This window comes from Hypanus sabinus, chromosome 10 (genome assembly GCF_030144855.1).
Source record: "Hypanus sabinus isolate sHypSab1 chromosome 10, sHypSab1.hap1, whole genome shotgun sequence".
Taxonomy (NCBI): domain Eukaryota; kingdom Metazoa; phylum Chordata; class Chondrichthyes; order Myliobatiformes; family Dasyatidae; genus Hypanus; species Hypanus sabinus.
Genome location: NC_082715.1, coordinates 56,206,194 through 56,220,390, shown reverse-complemented (window position 1 = coordinate 56,220,390; position 14,197 = coordinate 56,206,194). Strand labels below are relative to the sequence as shown.

General features: G+C 40.0%; 1 protein-coding gene across 3 annotated transcripts in view; it reads left to right on the top strand.

Annotated features, from left to right (window-relative positions):
* Positions 1-14,197, top strand: part of LOC132400663 (phosphatidate phosphatase LPIN1-like) — a 76,398-nt gene that overhangs the window by 613 nt on the left and 61,588 nt on the right. For all 3 annotated transcript variants that reach the window (XR_009514328.1, XM_059981876.1, XM_059981877.1), the window contains exons 2-4: positions 2,219-2,419; positions 3,758-3,853; positions 9,748-10,079. Coding sequence is in view for 2 of the 3 variants with exons in the window: in XM_059981876.1 (XP_059837859.1) it covers positions 2,228-2,419; positions 3,758-3,853; positions 9,748-10,079 (620 nt within the window). In the remaining variant the exon portion in view is untranslated. The remainder of the gene's footprint in view (positions 1-2,218; positions 2,420-3,757; positions 3,854-9,747; positions 10,080-14,197) is intronic.

The following is a 14,197-nucleotide window of genomic DNA, read 5'->3' as shown; positions in this document are numbered from 1 at the left end:
ATCTACAACGTTGAAGTCAATAGTGTGATGGACATATATGAGTGCAATTTCCAGCATTTCAAGGTTAAGCGGTCTGCTTAGTTTACTAACCCCGATATTTATCCTCTCACGTATGGTATAAGAGGCTGTTCAGCCTAATGGGTACTTGTCAATCTGGACAAAGCTATCACATTGCTCCCATTCCCCCTCTGTATTTCTCTAAAATCCTGCAACATATTCCCAGTCATATGGGTAATGTAGAATGGTCAGTTAATTTACCAGTACATCTTCAGGATGCTGGAGGTAACCAGTGTGCTCATTGGAAACTGATTGGAGAACCTGCAGATTTAACTCGGATGTTTGCCAGTGTCAGTATTGAACACAGGCCCTTACAGCTGTGAGGTAGGAGTGCTCAGTCGTTGTACTGCTGATCTACAAACTGTTGTAGTTATGAATCCATAATAAGAGGGAAAAAATCAGGGAAGAAAAATTGTGGTACACCGTGCTTGCAAGTGTTAAATCATTGAATCAAAAGCAAAGTACTAATCTTGAGTTGAATCATCAAACGGATTTTTTGACTTGGGATAAGTTTTTACTTGTATCTAGGTTTTGGATTAGTTTTTTTTTCAAGGTGAGCTGAAGTTTTCAAATACTGTACATTTTGTTGATTACAAGCAGGTTGTAATCTGTCATACAGATGACTTGAGAACTATCCTGACACCTATAGAAACTTGAATAAATATCTTAATGTAGATGCATTTTACATACCTTATAATAATCCATTGTAAAATTGCTTTGAAGTCTTCGCTTATAGAAAAACTTTGAAGTGAAGGGTGTGTGGGGTGAGTGATTGGGAAATCAAAACCGGAGGTAAAAAGGAGACGGTTAGAAGTGTAATAAAATGCATCCAATTGCGCATGTGCAAGTCAAACTTTAAGCAGAAAAACAGGAATCTACAACAGTAAGAGCAAATAAAACTGAAGTGGTAAGGTTCTTTAGTTGGAAACTAGGCTTTTTTTGAGAAGTATTCACAAAAGGGCATCCTCCCAATGGGCTTAATCATTTTAGACCTTTTGATAATTGAGATACTTAATTATGGGTCAAATAATTTGGTTTGGGAATTGGAACAAGAAGTTGAAGAGGAGATGATGATGCAATAGGGAAAGGAAAGACCCAGGAAAATTAATGCTTCATGATTTGTGTGGATTTTCTGATGAAACAAAACATTTCAGGGTTGCATTAATGGCTTTATTCACTGTATAGTTTTTGTTGTTTTATGAACATCTTTAAATTTACTTACAGAGACAGATAATAGTTGTGTGGTTTTACTTCATACTTGAGTTTGTCATCTGAATTGAATCATTTGTTTGACCTACTGTTTGTTTGCACCATTCTTTTAGTCTAACAAAAGTCTCCTGATGTCCTGTACTCTTTTGGATTAGAATTTGGTGAGGCTAAAGAAATTTGGCATGTCCCCTTTGAATCCTTATCAGTTTTACTCAATGCACTTTAGAGAGCATCCCATCAGGATGCATTGTGGCTTGATATGGCAGCTACTCTGCCCCAAAAGAAACTTTAGAGAACTGTGGCATTCAGCATATTACGAGAAGCAGTCTCCCCTCCGTGGACTTTGTGTTGGCTGCTTTACTGAGGTGAGAAGTATAAACAATCACAGATCCCGCCTACTGCAGACATTTTCTTTTCTCCTCTCTCCTGTCAGGCCTTAAATAGGAAGACCTGAAAGCATGATAGCTTCTGTCCGACTGCTGTAAGGCTGTTGAATGTTCCCTAGCAGGATAAGATGAGCACTTGACCTCACAGTCTTCCTTGTTATGATCTTGTCCCTTTTTGCACTTTTTCTGTAACTGTTATACTTTATTGTAAATTGTGTTATTGTTTGCCTTATACTATCTCATTGCACTGTATAATATACTGTATGAGCAGTACACAAGACAAGCTTTACACTGTACCTTGGTGCATTTGGCAGCAATATTCCAATTCCAACTTGCAGTTGGCGATACACTGACAACTTCAAGGTACCTCTCAGAGTTTAATTGTGAAATTTCTGATTTGAGATTGTAGCTCTAATATTAAAGCATTCAGCAAATTTCCATTAAAAAAAACTGTGCTATCCTGTGCTATCTTTATCCATTTAGTATTATTAAGGCATATTTCTTGTGTACTTTTAAAAGAAGCAAATGGGGCTGCTTTATAAGTAAATACTTGTTTTGTTTCAAAGGCACAGACCATGAATTACGTTGGACAACTGGCTGGCCAAGTGTTTGTGACGGTGAAAGAACTTTACAAGGGATTAAATCCTGCCACATTATCTGGCTGCATCGATATCATTGTTGTCCAACAGCCAGATGGCAGCCTCCAGTGCTCCCCATTCCACGTTCGCTTTGGGAAACTAGGAGTGCTCCGATCTAGAGAAAAAGTGGTAAGTCAGCAATGGCCTTTTAGTTATTGGGATGTGTTCTTTTACATACAACAATAACTAGTTAGGTCATTTTATGTTGGAGTGATTCAATATATTAAACAGTAAAAACATGTCTTGAGCCTGGTTTGCGCCTCTAAGAAATATAGAAACATAGAAAATCTACAGCATAATACAGGCCCTTCGGCCCACAAAGCTATGCCAAACATGTCCTTACAGTAGAAATTACCTAGGGTTACCCATAGCCCTCTATTTTTCTGAGCTCTGTGTACTCTGTGTCCTATCGTATCCGCATCCACCACCGTTGCCAGCAGCCCATTCCATACAATTACCAATCTGTGTAAAAAAAAAAGACTTAACCGCTGATGTCTCCTCTGTACCTACTTCCAAGCACCTTAAAACTGTGCCCTCTCATGCTAGCCATTTTAGCCCTGGGAAAAAGCCTCTGACTATTCATACAATCAATGCTTCTCATCATCTTATACACCTCTGTCAGGTCACGTCTCAACCTCTGTCACTCCAAGGAGAAAAGGCCAAGTTCACTCTACCTATTCTCATAAGGCATGCTCCCCAATCTAGGCAACATCTTTGTAAATCTCCTCTGCACCATTTCTATGGTTTCCACATCCTTCCTGTAGTGGGGCGACCAGAACTGAGCACAGTTCTCCAAGTGGGGTCTGTCCAGGGTCCTATACAGCTGCAACGTTACCTCTCGGCTCCTAAACTCAATCCCACGATTGATGAAGGCCAATGCACTGTATGCTTTCTTAACCTCAGCGTCAATCTGCACAGCAGCTTTGAGTGTCTTATGGACCCAGACCTCAAGATCCCTCTGATCCTGCACACTACCAAGAGTCTTACCATGAATACTATAAATACTCTTAATAGTATTAATGCTCTTGTTGGATATCAAGAAAGTAATGTGGTGTTAGTACTGGAAAGAACAGTCGTAATCTCACTCAAATATGCAAATATTAAATAGAATAAGATTTTGCTTTCGTGCAGCTATTGATTCTTTCTGCAATAAGAAAAATTGTATTTTCATTAGTAAATTAAAAAAGCCAACTTTGTATAAATGAAAGAGGACACTAATTTGAAATGTGTCCTAATACTGCAGGCAGTCAGGTAAACTGAAAGGTGACTTGTGATTAAGAGCATTATGTGTGGCAAAACCTACAGTTATAGCCATTTGGCTGCATGTAGATTGAAATGATTTGGGTAAAATAATGTGTACACTGAAACAAAATCGACAATTAATTCTTTTGGAGTGTTTGCTTTTTCATCCTTGGTCATTAGTATACAATTCAAAATTGAAATATGTTCTAACTTAACATTTTTTAGGTGGATATAGAAATAAATGGAGAACCTGTAGAGCTGCAAATGAAGCTCGGCGATAATGGGGAGGCCTTTTTTGTTCAAGAGACAACAAATAATAAGGTAATATTGCATTGTTTCCAAATCAAACTTAGATAATTGATAACTGAGAAATGAGTTTATTCCATCAGCAGTATTATTTATCTCTTCGATAGTATTGACTTCTGTATATGTATTTCCTTTATAATAAACTAAGAAATATTGGCTGCATAGTATATATATTTTGATTTTTTACAAATTTGATAGCTATGCTATTTTTCCCCTTTTCCCAGTTGACTGTATTGAATTTCTGAAATGTATGCTTGCATGACTGAAATATATTAAAAATGTTTTGTAGATAACAGACCAAAAATGCCATCATTTCACCAAAGAATTTCTTCTACGTCCCCACAACCTTGCAACTTCTTTCTCATTTAGATTTTCTCCATCATTATATATCACTTAGAAAAGTAGATGGAAAAAGCAGTGTGAAGTGGTTGGGAAGAATGTGCAGAAGGAAGTGGATCTTTTTGTTTGGATTTGGAGTTTCACGTGGGAAAAGGTGAAGTAATTCCACTTTGCCCGAGAAAGACTTTGCTTGAGGATCAAGGTGACCTTGTACATGATGCACAAATATTATCATGTAGATGGGGCATGCAATTGGGAAGAGAATTGGAACATTGCAGAGTGGCTAGAGTATAAAAGCATTACTGGAACTGTGCAGCATGATAGTGAAATTATCCTGGAATACTGTATGTAGTCTCCTTATTTAAGAAGGGATCCTCTGGTTTCTACTCAGGTTATGTGGTACACATTGTTGAAAGGAACGAAGATACAAGACTGTGGGGCAGAAACCTTAGAACAATGTTTATTGTAGCCCTGGACTAGAGCCAGTAAGGTGGTGACCCATGTAGGACAGGTGACCTTGAGCCAATGGGATGGAGATGTATCAGCTGAGGAACATCATAAGAGTCAGGACCTCCAGATATGTAGTAGTGATGACTCTCTAGGAGATTTACTATTTGTGGATGTGACGTGCCCTATAAACTTGGTGATTCGAAATGGGACTGTGAGAAACGTATAGCCAGCAGCAAAAATTCTTTTTTAACTGGTGTTACTTCCTGTTCTTTGACTGTCCATGGAAGGTCAGGAAAACTTGGTGTGTAAGCTCAGGTCTGCTTCTGTTGAGACAATGAAGGTACTTACTGGTAATTACAGATTCTCTCTGTGTGTCCCTGATCATTATTACAAGGGGTGATTCTTGTAACAAAATAAAACCACTCATAGCCTTTTAACTTCTGTTACAGTGAAAAATGAAAATTTTGGTGAGGGCAGGTTGTTTGTGAGGTGGTGCACTCTGAAATTGACACTGGGCTTACGACATATGGACTCGTGATTTTCAGTCCTTTCCTGACATTGAATGATCATGGACAGGGGATTATGAAGAATCAGTGGGGATGCCACATTTTTTTAAGGTGCTCAGAATGGTGTCTGTTTCAGAAGAATGGTATCAGGCCTGTGATTGATGTGGCCTCTATTAAAGGGATGAGTATTTATTTATTGAGATACTGTGTGGAATGGGATCTTCTGGCCCTTCGAACTGTGCCACCCAGCAATCCCCTGATTTAACTCTACCCTAATCACAGAACAATTTACAAAGATCAATTAACCTATCAACTGGTACGTCTTTGGATTGTGGGAGGAAACCAGAGCATCTGGAGTAAACCCACGCACTCACAGTGAGAACATAGAAACTCCTTACAGACAGCAGTGAGAATTGGGAACTTGGCCTTAGTTGCTGACAGTAATTTGCTTATTCTTCCAGTTGATTTAGAGCAGGGGCTCCCAACCTGCGGTCCAGGAACCCCTCAGTGTCCATGGCATAAAAAAAGTGTAGAGGATTTAATAAGCGACATTGTTAGTAACTCTCCAGTGGATTACTGCTGCCCAGTAGACTGCTTATGCTGATTCTGATAACTATCCTCAAACACCTTTTTTCATACTTGATCAAACATCACGATGTATTGAAAGCGATTGTGAGTTTCATTGTAAATCTGCCTTCAGTATTTCCCCAGATGTAGGAACTGGTTTCTTGGGACTTGGCTGGCATTGGAGACAATTCAGTAAAGATATACCAGGTTTTCCTGGGGTGAAGAAGCTGAAGAATGGTTGAGCAGATTGAGGCGTATACACATAACAATTTAACAGAGTCTTGTTGAATATGAAAGTTGCTGAAGGAAGTTTACAGCTTGATTCTGAGAGGATACTTCCCCTTTGGTAGGAAGTGAATTGAAGATGTAGTGTCAGAATAAGCGGTTGCCAATTTAAGATGTAAATAAGGAAGATTTTTTTTCTCTCCAGAAAGTTGAAAGTCTTTAGAATTCTACTCAGCAATCTGTGGAGGAGAAGTTAATAAATGTTATGTAGTTAAGGCTATGACAGTGTGTGTTGCTTTGGATTTCCAATGTCTGCAGAGTCTTGTGTTCATAATCATAGGGGCATCAGGTAGTGAGGTCTAGAGCAAGCTAGCTGTGCTACAGTGCAACAGACCCAAGGGCCTGAATTGCATATTTCTGCACTTTTATCCTGTTCTTGCACCAGACTTCCTCTTACTCAACAGCATCATGCCAGGGATTTCATAAGAAGAACTACAGTTCAAAAAAGGTGGTTCATTTCTATCTTTTCAGTGTCAGCAAGCATTGGCAATAAATGCAACATTGCCAGCAGTGCAGCGTTGACCCCAGCATCTGCAGTGTACTTTGTGTTTACTGGCTCTGTTATAGGAGTCAGACTGGATACACGGGAGAACAAAGCACCCTGTGGAAAAACCGGGCAATCCTGGACAACGTTTCTCACCCTCTGCATGCCACCTTGGCTGAACAGAGGAGCACTTTTAGTAATAGACTACGACAACTGTGCTCTCCAGAATGCTCCAAAGTCATTCTTACCCTTGGCCATTAGGCTCTATAATGAGTCAACCTATAGCCAGGGAAGTGATGACCCCCTCCTGTTAGGCTGGGGTAACTTATTTTTTTATTCTTTCTACTAATATTTATATCTGTGTACTGTGACACTAATTTTCTTTGGGATTAATTAAGTATCTATCTAAGTCTTTAGATTTGTCATGACAATTTTTTCTATTGGCAGTTTAAAACAAAATATTGAGCCCAGCATAAATGAAAGTTGGAAGATAGATTTCTTGAATTGATCAGCATGAGAGCATTTATTCTTGTTTGCTGCTTTCTCTGATGTAATTCCTTGTCATTGAAATGGAAATTCAGTTTATATAGGGTAGTAGGCAATAGAGAAATTAGCACCTGTGAACATACAATAAGCATGCACCTGCTGAATCTCATTAGGCATTGGATGAATTGTGTATTTGGTGGTTCAGTAACAATTCTATAAAAGTAGGCAGCAGCTTACTGGTTTAAGACAGGGAAAGTGGCTCATACATTGCACCATGAGTGACAGGTGCATATTCTGGGCAGATCATGAAGCAGAGCTGCAGCTTCAGCCAAGGCAGGGCCACCAGGCTATTGACAGAGCAGAATAGTGTTCCTCTTGATAACAATGCTCTAAACAACCAATAAATTAAATGAAGCATCTTGTCTCACATGAGAGCTCATCTTAAATTGGCATGTGAAAAATAGCAAGCAGAGAAAAACTTGCCACATTGCCCTTTCCTAGAAATACTCCAGGGGCATGCTAGTTGTTGTTTGGGCTACATGGAGATAAAGGGCTGGGTTTAAGGACTGTAGCAGAAGTAGCTCCAGAAGGTATGTAAGGATGAAATCTGAATAATCCAAGCTGGAGATATGATGGTGCGTATCGAATGATGAAGTTTGGCCATGATACTGTCAGAAGATAGGCTGGTCGTGAAGTGTTAATGATGTCAGGAACGGCTGATCATTTGCACTTGATTGATTTGTTACTGTTAACTTTGTGAATTGGATGAAGGTGCTATTCCCTATTTTCATATGTGTAGAAGAGTGCTGTTGTACAAATGTGGATTATGACCAAACTTGGTAAGGTGGAGTAGCCCCTGATTTTCCCACCCAACCCCTCCCAAAAGCGAGTATGAGAATGATCAAATAAGCTCCTGTTTGATCTGAGAAGGAAGGTACCAGTATTGCATCATTATTGTGGAGTGATGGTTGTTAAAGAAAAATCCTTCATTTGGTAATTTGTTTTCAACTAAAGTGAATGGAATGCATTTTTTTTCAGACTGATGCCTCTGATCTATGATATTGACACCATACTATAAAATTGTACAAAAGAGGAAATAAAATTCAAGTTTGAATTACATAAGAGCACTTCTCTTTATGTTATGAACCAATCTATTGTTATCAATATCAGCCCTTCCTATCATCAGTTTTTGAGGGGAAAAGATTAAGTTAACAAATTTTGCGACATATGCTGGTGATAATAAACCTGATTCTTATCAGTTACATTTTGCTTAAGTCATTAAAAATACCCTCAGAATAAAATTTCATTTAACTTTTCAGCCAAGTAAAAGGCTAGGACTTCCTTGTCTTTCAACATGGGATACCTGACAACCCTCTTTTCTTCACCTCTTTGAAAGAAGTAAAGACATTGGTGTGCTTTCCTTGTGATTGCTAGATAGATTGTCATGTTAACCACTCTAGTGCTTCCCTCTGTCACCTACTGTATATACTGGAGTTCATCCAGAGCATGGTTTTCCAGATACTGATGCTCTTCACACATTTGATTACCGAATTATCAGAGCTTGATTAGTTCTGGGTCCAGCAAAGTCTCGGTTCAGATTTGTATTGCATTTTCAATTCCCTTCTTATATTCAGGCCGACAAGTACCCAGTCTCTTTTTTTTAATGCAGGTCTTATGCACACACCTGCATTTAATCAGCTTACCAGTTTCTTTGGTTTCAGATGCACTGTTGAAAGTATCCTAACTTGTTGCATCGTGGGTTAGTACGGCAATTCAAATACATATGAACATTAAAAACGAGAGTGGTGGTTTCAGTCCTATACATCATGGGTACATACTGTACCTCCCCACTACCAGTAGTATGTACAACATGCACTGCCTCAAGAAAGAAGCATCCCCACAAATCGGGCCATATAATTTTCTCACAGCTACTATCAAGCAGAAGGGACAGAAACCTGAAGTCCCACACCATCAGATTTGAGAACAGCTATTTCCCTTCAACCATCTGGCTTTTGAACCAACCTGCATAACCCTGATCACTGCAGTAAAGCAACGCCGTGATCACTTCGTATGAAAATAAATGTTTTTTTTGCTCTGAATAAAAATTGTGCCTAATTTGTATCTAGTTTATTTTTGTGAATTCTGCTTATATTATCATATAATAGCATATGGGAATATTCATTAGCACTGATTAGTTTGGCCACTCTGAAGCTGAAACTGCTGTAACTGCAGTTTTCATTGCTCGTGTGCTTGCTCTTATGCATCTGACAATAAACTTGACTGTTTCCTTTTGAATTTGATTTCATAAAGGTAACAAAGGCATTAGCACTAGATTAGCAGGAGTAGATGAGGGCAATACTATGCAATGGAAGTAGATGGTCCCGATAGGGCAAACATTTGCTGTTCAGTAGTTCCATTTAATATCAGACTGTATTCCATAAACAGCTTGACATTCTTAAAAACAGAAGAGTACCCCCAAAGAATGAGTGACAGTAAAAATGTTAGAACCCCGAAGCCTCCCACTTAATTATACTAGATCAAATTATACTGTAGAACAGTTTAATTGCCCTGTGCCTAAAATATATAACTAATTTCATATTTGATTTTTTGAGTTCTACCAGCTGTTTGTTTGTTTTTGGGTTTTTTTTGGTCTTGTTTTCCATAGGTTGTAGCATTTATCTTTCAGTTTCCTGGAACAAAGCTTAAAGTTGAATGGATCCGGATTTGGTGATACTGAAGGTAAAAGACTTATAATTCTGCTTAAATTGAAATATTCATTTATTGCCTACTAGGTAAATGTTCCTTCACACCTGGCCACCTCACCTATAATCACTTCTGAAGGTGCTGTACTGATGGAGACCACAGTGGGGAGAAGCTTGGTTGACAAGCAGAGAAACCCAGAATCTATTGTAACATCACAAGCACCTACGTCTATTCATGGTACACCGTGTTCTCCAGAAAGCCAATTGAGCGGCAGCTCTGTGAAGAAAAGAAGAAAAAGGAGACGCAAATTGAGATTGGATAGCGTGAGAAGAGATGATGTTGGTGATACTTCAGAGAATGAAAACATGTTTCCTATTGAAATCAGCTCTGAAGAAGAGGTGGAATTCACTGAGGCTCCAAGGTACATACCTAAATGATTCTTGGCAATAGAAAAACTGCCGTAGCAATTAGTATTGTAATTCATAGGGTTTGTACTTAGTTATTTATAGGTTTAATTATGATAAAATTTTATTATGGACAATTTGCCTTAATCAATTTTGACTGACTTTTCTCAGCTCGGTACTTCACTGTTGTATATAACCTAAAGATGGCATGTTTTGAAGAGCCTTTTCTCTTTCTTGCTTACATGCTTGTATTACTTTATCATACTGAGGTGGTAGTTGGTCTGAATACAGAGTGGAGTAGGCACTATTTAACTGAAACATACCACTAAACCCTTCCAGAGCTTTTTTGAAAATTGCCTAGTCTTAACTTGCACTGTTCTCCTTAAATCATGTCTTCCTCTGCTTTATGCTCTTCTGGAACTTTATGGTAAGTGATTTGAATACATCAAGAACAAAAGCAGATACATCAGAAAAATCCAAAAGTATTTTCTCAGCCAATAGGCAAACTTGTTGGCCGTTTGTATGGCTGCTAGAAATTGGAGACACCAGAGAATGCAGATGCTGTGATCTAGAACAAACCCAAACTGCTGGGGGAATTTAGCAGGCTAAGCAGTATCTATTGAAGGAAATATTGATGTTTTGGGTTGAAATGCTCTTGCAGGGTCTCACCCCAAAATGCTGATGATTTCCTTCCCTCCACAATGCAGTTTGACCTGCAGCAGTTTATTTTTGCTACCAGTGTATGTGAATGCCTTGACCTGTCCTTTAACCAAAGTGTGTAAAATTATGATGAAGCCACATGACAGCTAACATTAAGGCCAATTAATTTTCCAAACTTAATGTGGAATTTAAATTCCTTGGCCAGCAGTTATCAGTTTGATTAGAATGACGAGCAAATAAGGAGAGATGGAATGCCTAATCATTGCTGTAAGAAATATGGGAGGGAAGATAGGCCTGTGTTTTAGTAAGAGTCATGGTGTGAAATGAGTAGCAAAAAATAGCCAGTGATCTCCAACAGTCAGATGTTGATGGATTTGACTGACTTGTGTTGTGCTGAGATAATTGGAGATTGTTAGCAAAATTATTTTATTGGAAATGCTTTATAGAAACTAAATAATGCATTCGAGGACATTGTGAATTTTATTTATTCACTCTCGGGAGACAAGTTAACCACCATTAAATAAACAAAATGCGGATGCGGGAAATCTGAAATGAAAACAAAAACTCCGAGCACTCAATAGGTTAGGTCTCGTATAGTGAAAAGGAAATGGGGTTAATATTTCAGTTCAAAGGCACTGTCAGTTATTTCTAAAAATGAAATTCCAACACTGGTTTCACCAATAGTTCCCTGAATTGCCTCGTGAGATAGTTAACAGCACCTGTGTTTCTTAGTCTGGAGTGACTGGTTAGTCAAACCATGTCAATCGCACATGCACTGCCGGGTCTGGAGTGACTGGTTAGTCAAACCATGTCAATCGCACACGCACTGCCGGGTCTGGAGTGACTGGTTAGTCAAACCATGTCAATCGCACACGCACTGCCGGGTCTGGAGTGACTGGTTAGTCAAACCATATCAATCGCACACGCACTGCCGGGTCTGGAGTGACTGGTTAGTCAAACCATGTCAATCGCACACGCACTGCCGGGTCTGGAGTGACTGGTTAGTCAAACCATGTCAATCGCACACGCACTGCCGGGTCTGGAGTGACTGGTTAGTCAAACCATGTCAATCGCACACGCACTGCCGGGTCTGGAGTGACTGGTTAGTCAAACCATGTCAATCGCACACGCACTGCCGGGTCTGGAGTGACTGGTTAGTCAAACCATGTCAATCGCACACGCACTGCCGGGTCTGGAGTGACTGGTTAGTCAAACCATGTCAATCGCACACGCACTGCCGGGTCTGGAGTGACTGGTTAGTCAAACCATGTCAATCGCACACGCACTGCCGGGTCTGGAGTGACTGGTTGCTCCTGCCATGCTAGGTTGGCATGCTTTCCTTTCTGAAAGATGAACTGAATCAAGGGGATGAACTAAACATTGTACTGTATCAAGCTGATCCTTGCCAAACAATATTTTTGTAATAGTCTTTGGTGTTTTGCATTGTTGCCATAGTGCTTTCATGTGAGGAGCAACAGGACCCTAAGTAACAAGAGTGAAGGCCTTCCTTATTGGTTATTCCAGTGGTTTTATGACAGCTTGTTGACAGGACTCATTTTCACTGGCAATGGGTATATACAGATTTCCTGGGACAGTGATTCATCCTGACAATGTAACGGCAGTGTGGTAAAGAACAGTTGGTTTTATTGTCTATGCAAAGTTAATAGACGATCCCGTTTAAAAGCAATAGCTCTCGACATTGAAACAGATCTTATGCCATGTTACAAAGACAGAAAATGCTGCAAAGACTCATCAGGTGAGGCAACATCTGCGGTGAGAGAAATGACTTAACATTATGGATCAACGATTCTACAATCTGCGACTTTGGCTATATGCTAATACAGCCGGTGTGTGAGTTCCTTCTCCCAGCATTTTGCCTTTAGAGCAGCTGCTTAAAAAGGTCTGAAGCAGGTTGCGTGGTTATCTCCACTGCTATGCTATTCTACGATTCCACGACAGCTGATTTTTGCCCTTAGTGTGGTGGAGCATGTGGGAACATTTCATTCTTCAGGGTGCCAGTGATTAATTTTAGAAGCAAGCTGAATCCAAATTAGATTTGGTATTTGTTTTGTTGATCATCGCTTGTGTACTGAATGTCCTGAGGATCAAGCAGCAATCATGTGGCGTCACCTTTCAACTTCATATGTCACGTATATATTTGAAGCTTTAACAGTCCTCGTGGGTTTCCTTTTTGATGGTCTGATGGTTTGAGAAGAACTTTGAATCAATTGAGTATGGAACTGTCGCAGATCTTCCACCTGGTTACAGTGCTTACAGCTTGATTTACCTCAGGTTTTCCTTGGGAATATCCTTTTGTTAGCATTGGCATTAGCTTGAGCCCACAGTTGCAGCAGCAGTAACTTCTTCTGCCCCGTTGCTGTCTGGCACTGATAGACTCCACACGTTATCTTATGGGACAGAGTGTGCGAGATGGGAAGCCTACACCTAGCTGAGTTTGACATAAACTCAATGATCCCAGCTCAGTGGGGAAATAGGCTGCTGGGAGAATAGGACTCTGGTCATTTCCACTATTTGAGTTGGCGTAGTAATTCAAAATGGTTTTTGGAATGTTTTTTTTAATGTAACAGAACTAGTTTATAAGCTTTTTGATATGATCTAGCTGTGACGAAATGATTCCATGTGAAGGACACTTACAAACATCCAGTTGCTCCAGATAGATGCGGGAGGGGAGTGGGGGATGATCTCGGCATTTGTCAAAGCCATTCGGTCAGTACAGTGGGCTGCATGCAGGGAGGCAACACTCTGCTCGGTGGGAAGTGCAGACGTGCTGGGAGCCCAACTTCCGAGGGGAATGCTGTCCAAGGCCAGCCAACAAGTAGCTGTATGATAGGGGGGGGGGGGGGGGGGGAGGGAGGGAGAGAGAGAGAGAGAGAGGTGGGGGGGAGGGGGAGAGGGAGAGGGAGAGAGAGAGGGAGAGAGGGGGAGGGGGAGAGAGAGAGACCCCCTGATGCCGGGGCAGCAATAGATCTACACAGTTATATTCTTTATTAGTAATAAAGACGTAACTGGAAGAACTGAAGCATCTGATTGTTCAGTGGACTGAGCAGGCAGACTTCTGCATTGATGTAAGATTCTTTGTGTGTACATGATTACTGACATCAGATTTAATGTGAAAGAAAAAAAATTGAAAAGATAATATTATGATAATTACAAGTAGAATTCCTTGTTTCTTCTGCTTGCCTGACATTGATGTATATATAGTTGGAAAGGTTTTAATTCTGATGACCTGAAAGATCAATTGTTTCTTTCTCTACACACTGCCTGACCTTCAGAGTATTTCCAGAACTTTCTGCTTCTGTTTCGGACTCTCTGCATCTGTCGTTTTTTTTAAATTTTCATTTTTATACGCAGATGAAATTATGAAAACACTTTAGCACGGCGCCACTTAGTGCTTAGAACACCTCACTGCGGAAAGATCTGGTCAACTTAAAATATTCCTCCCTCACTGATGCTA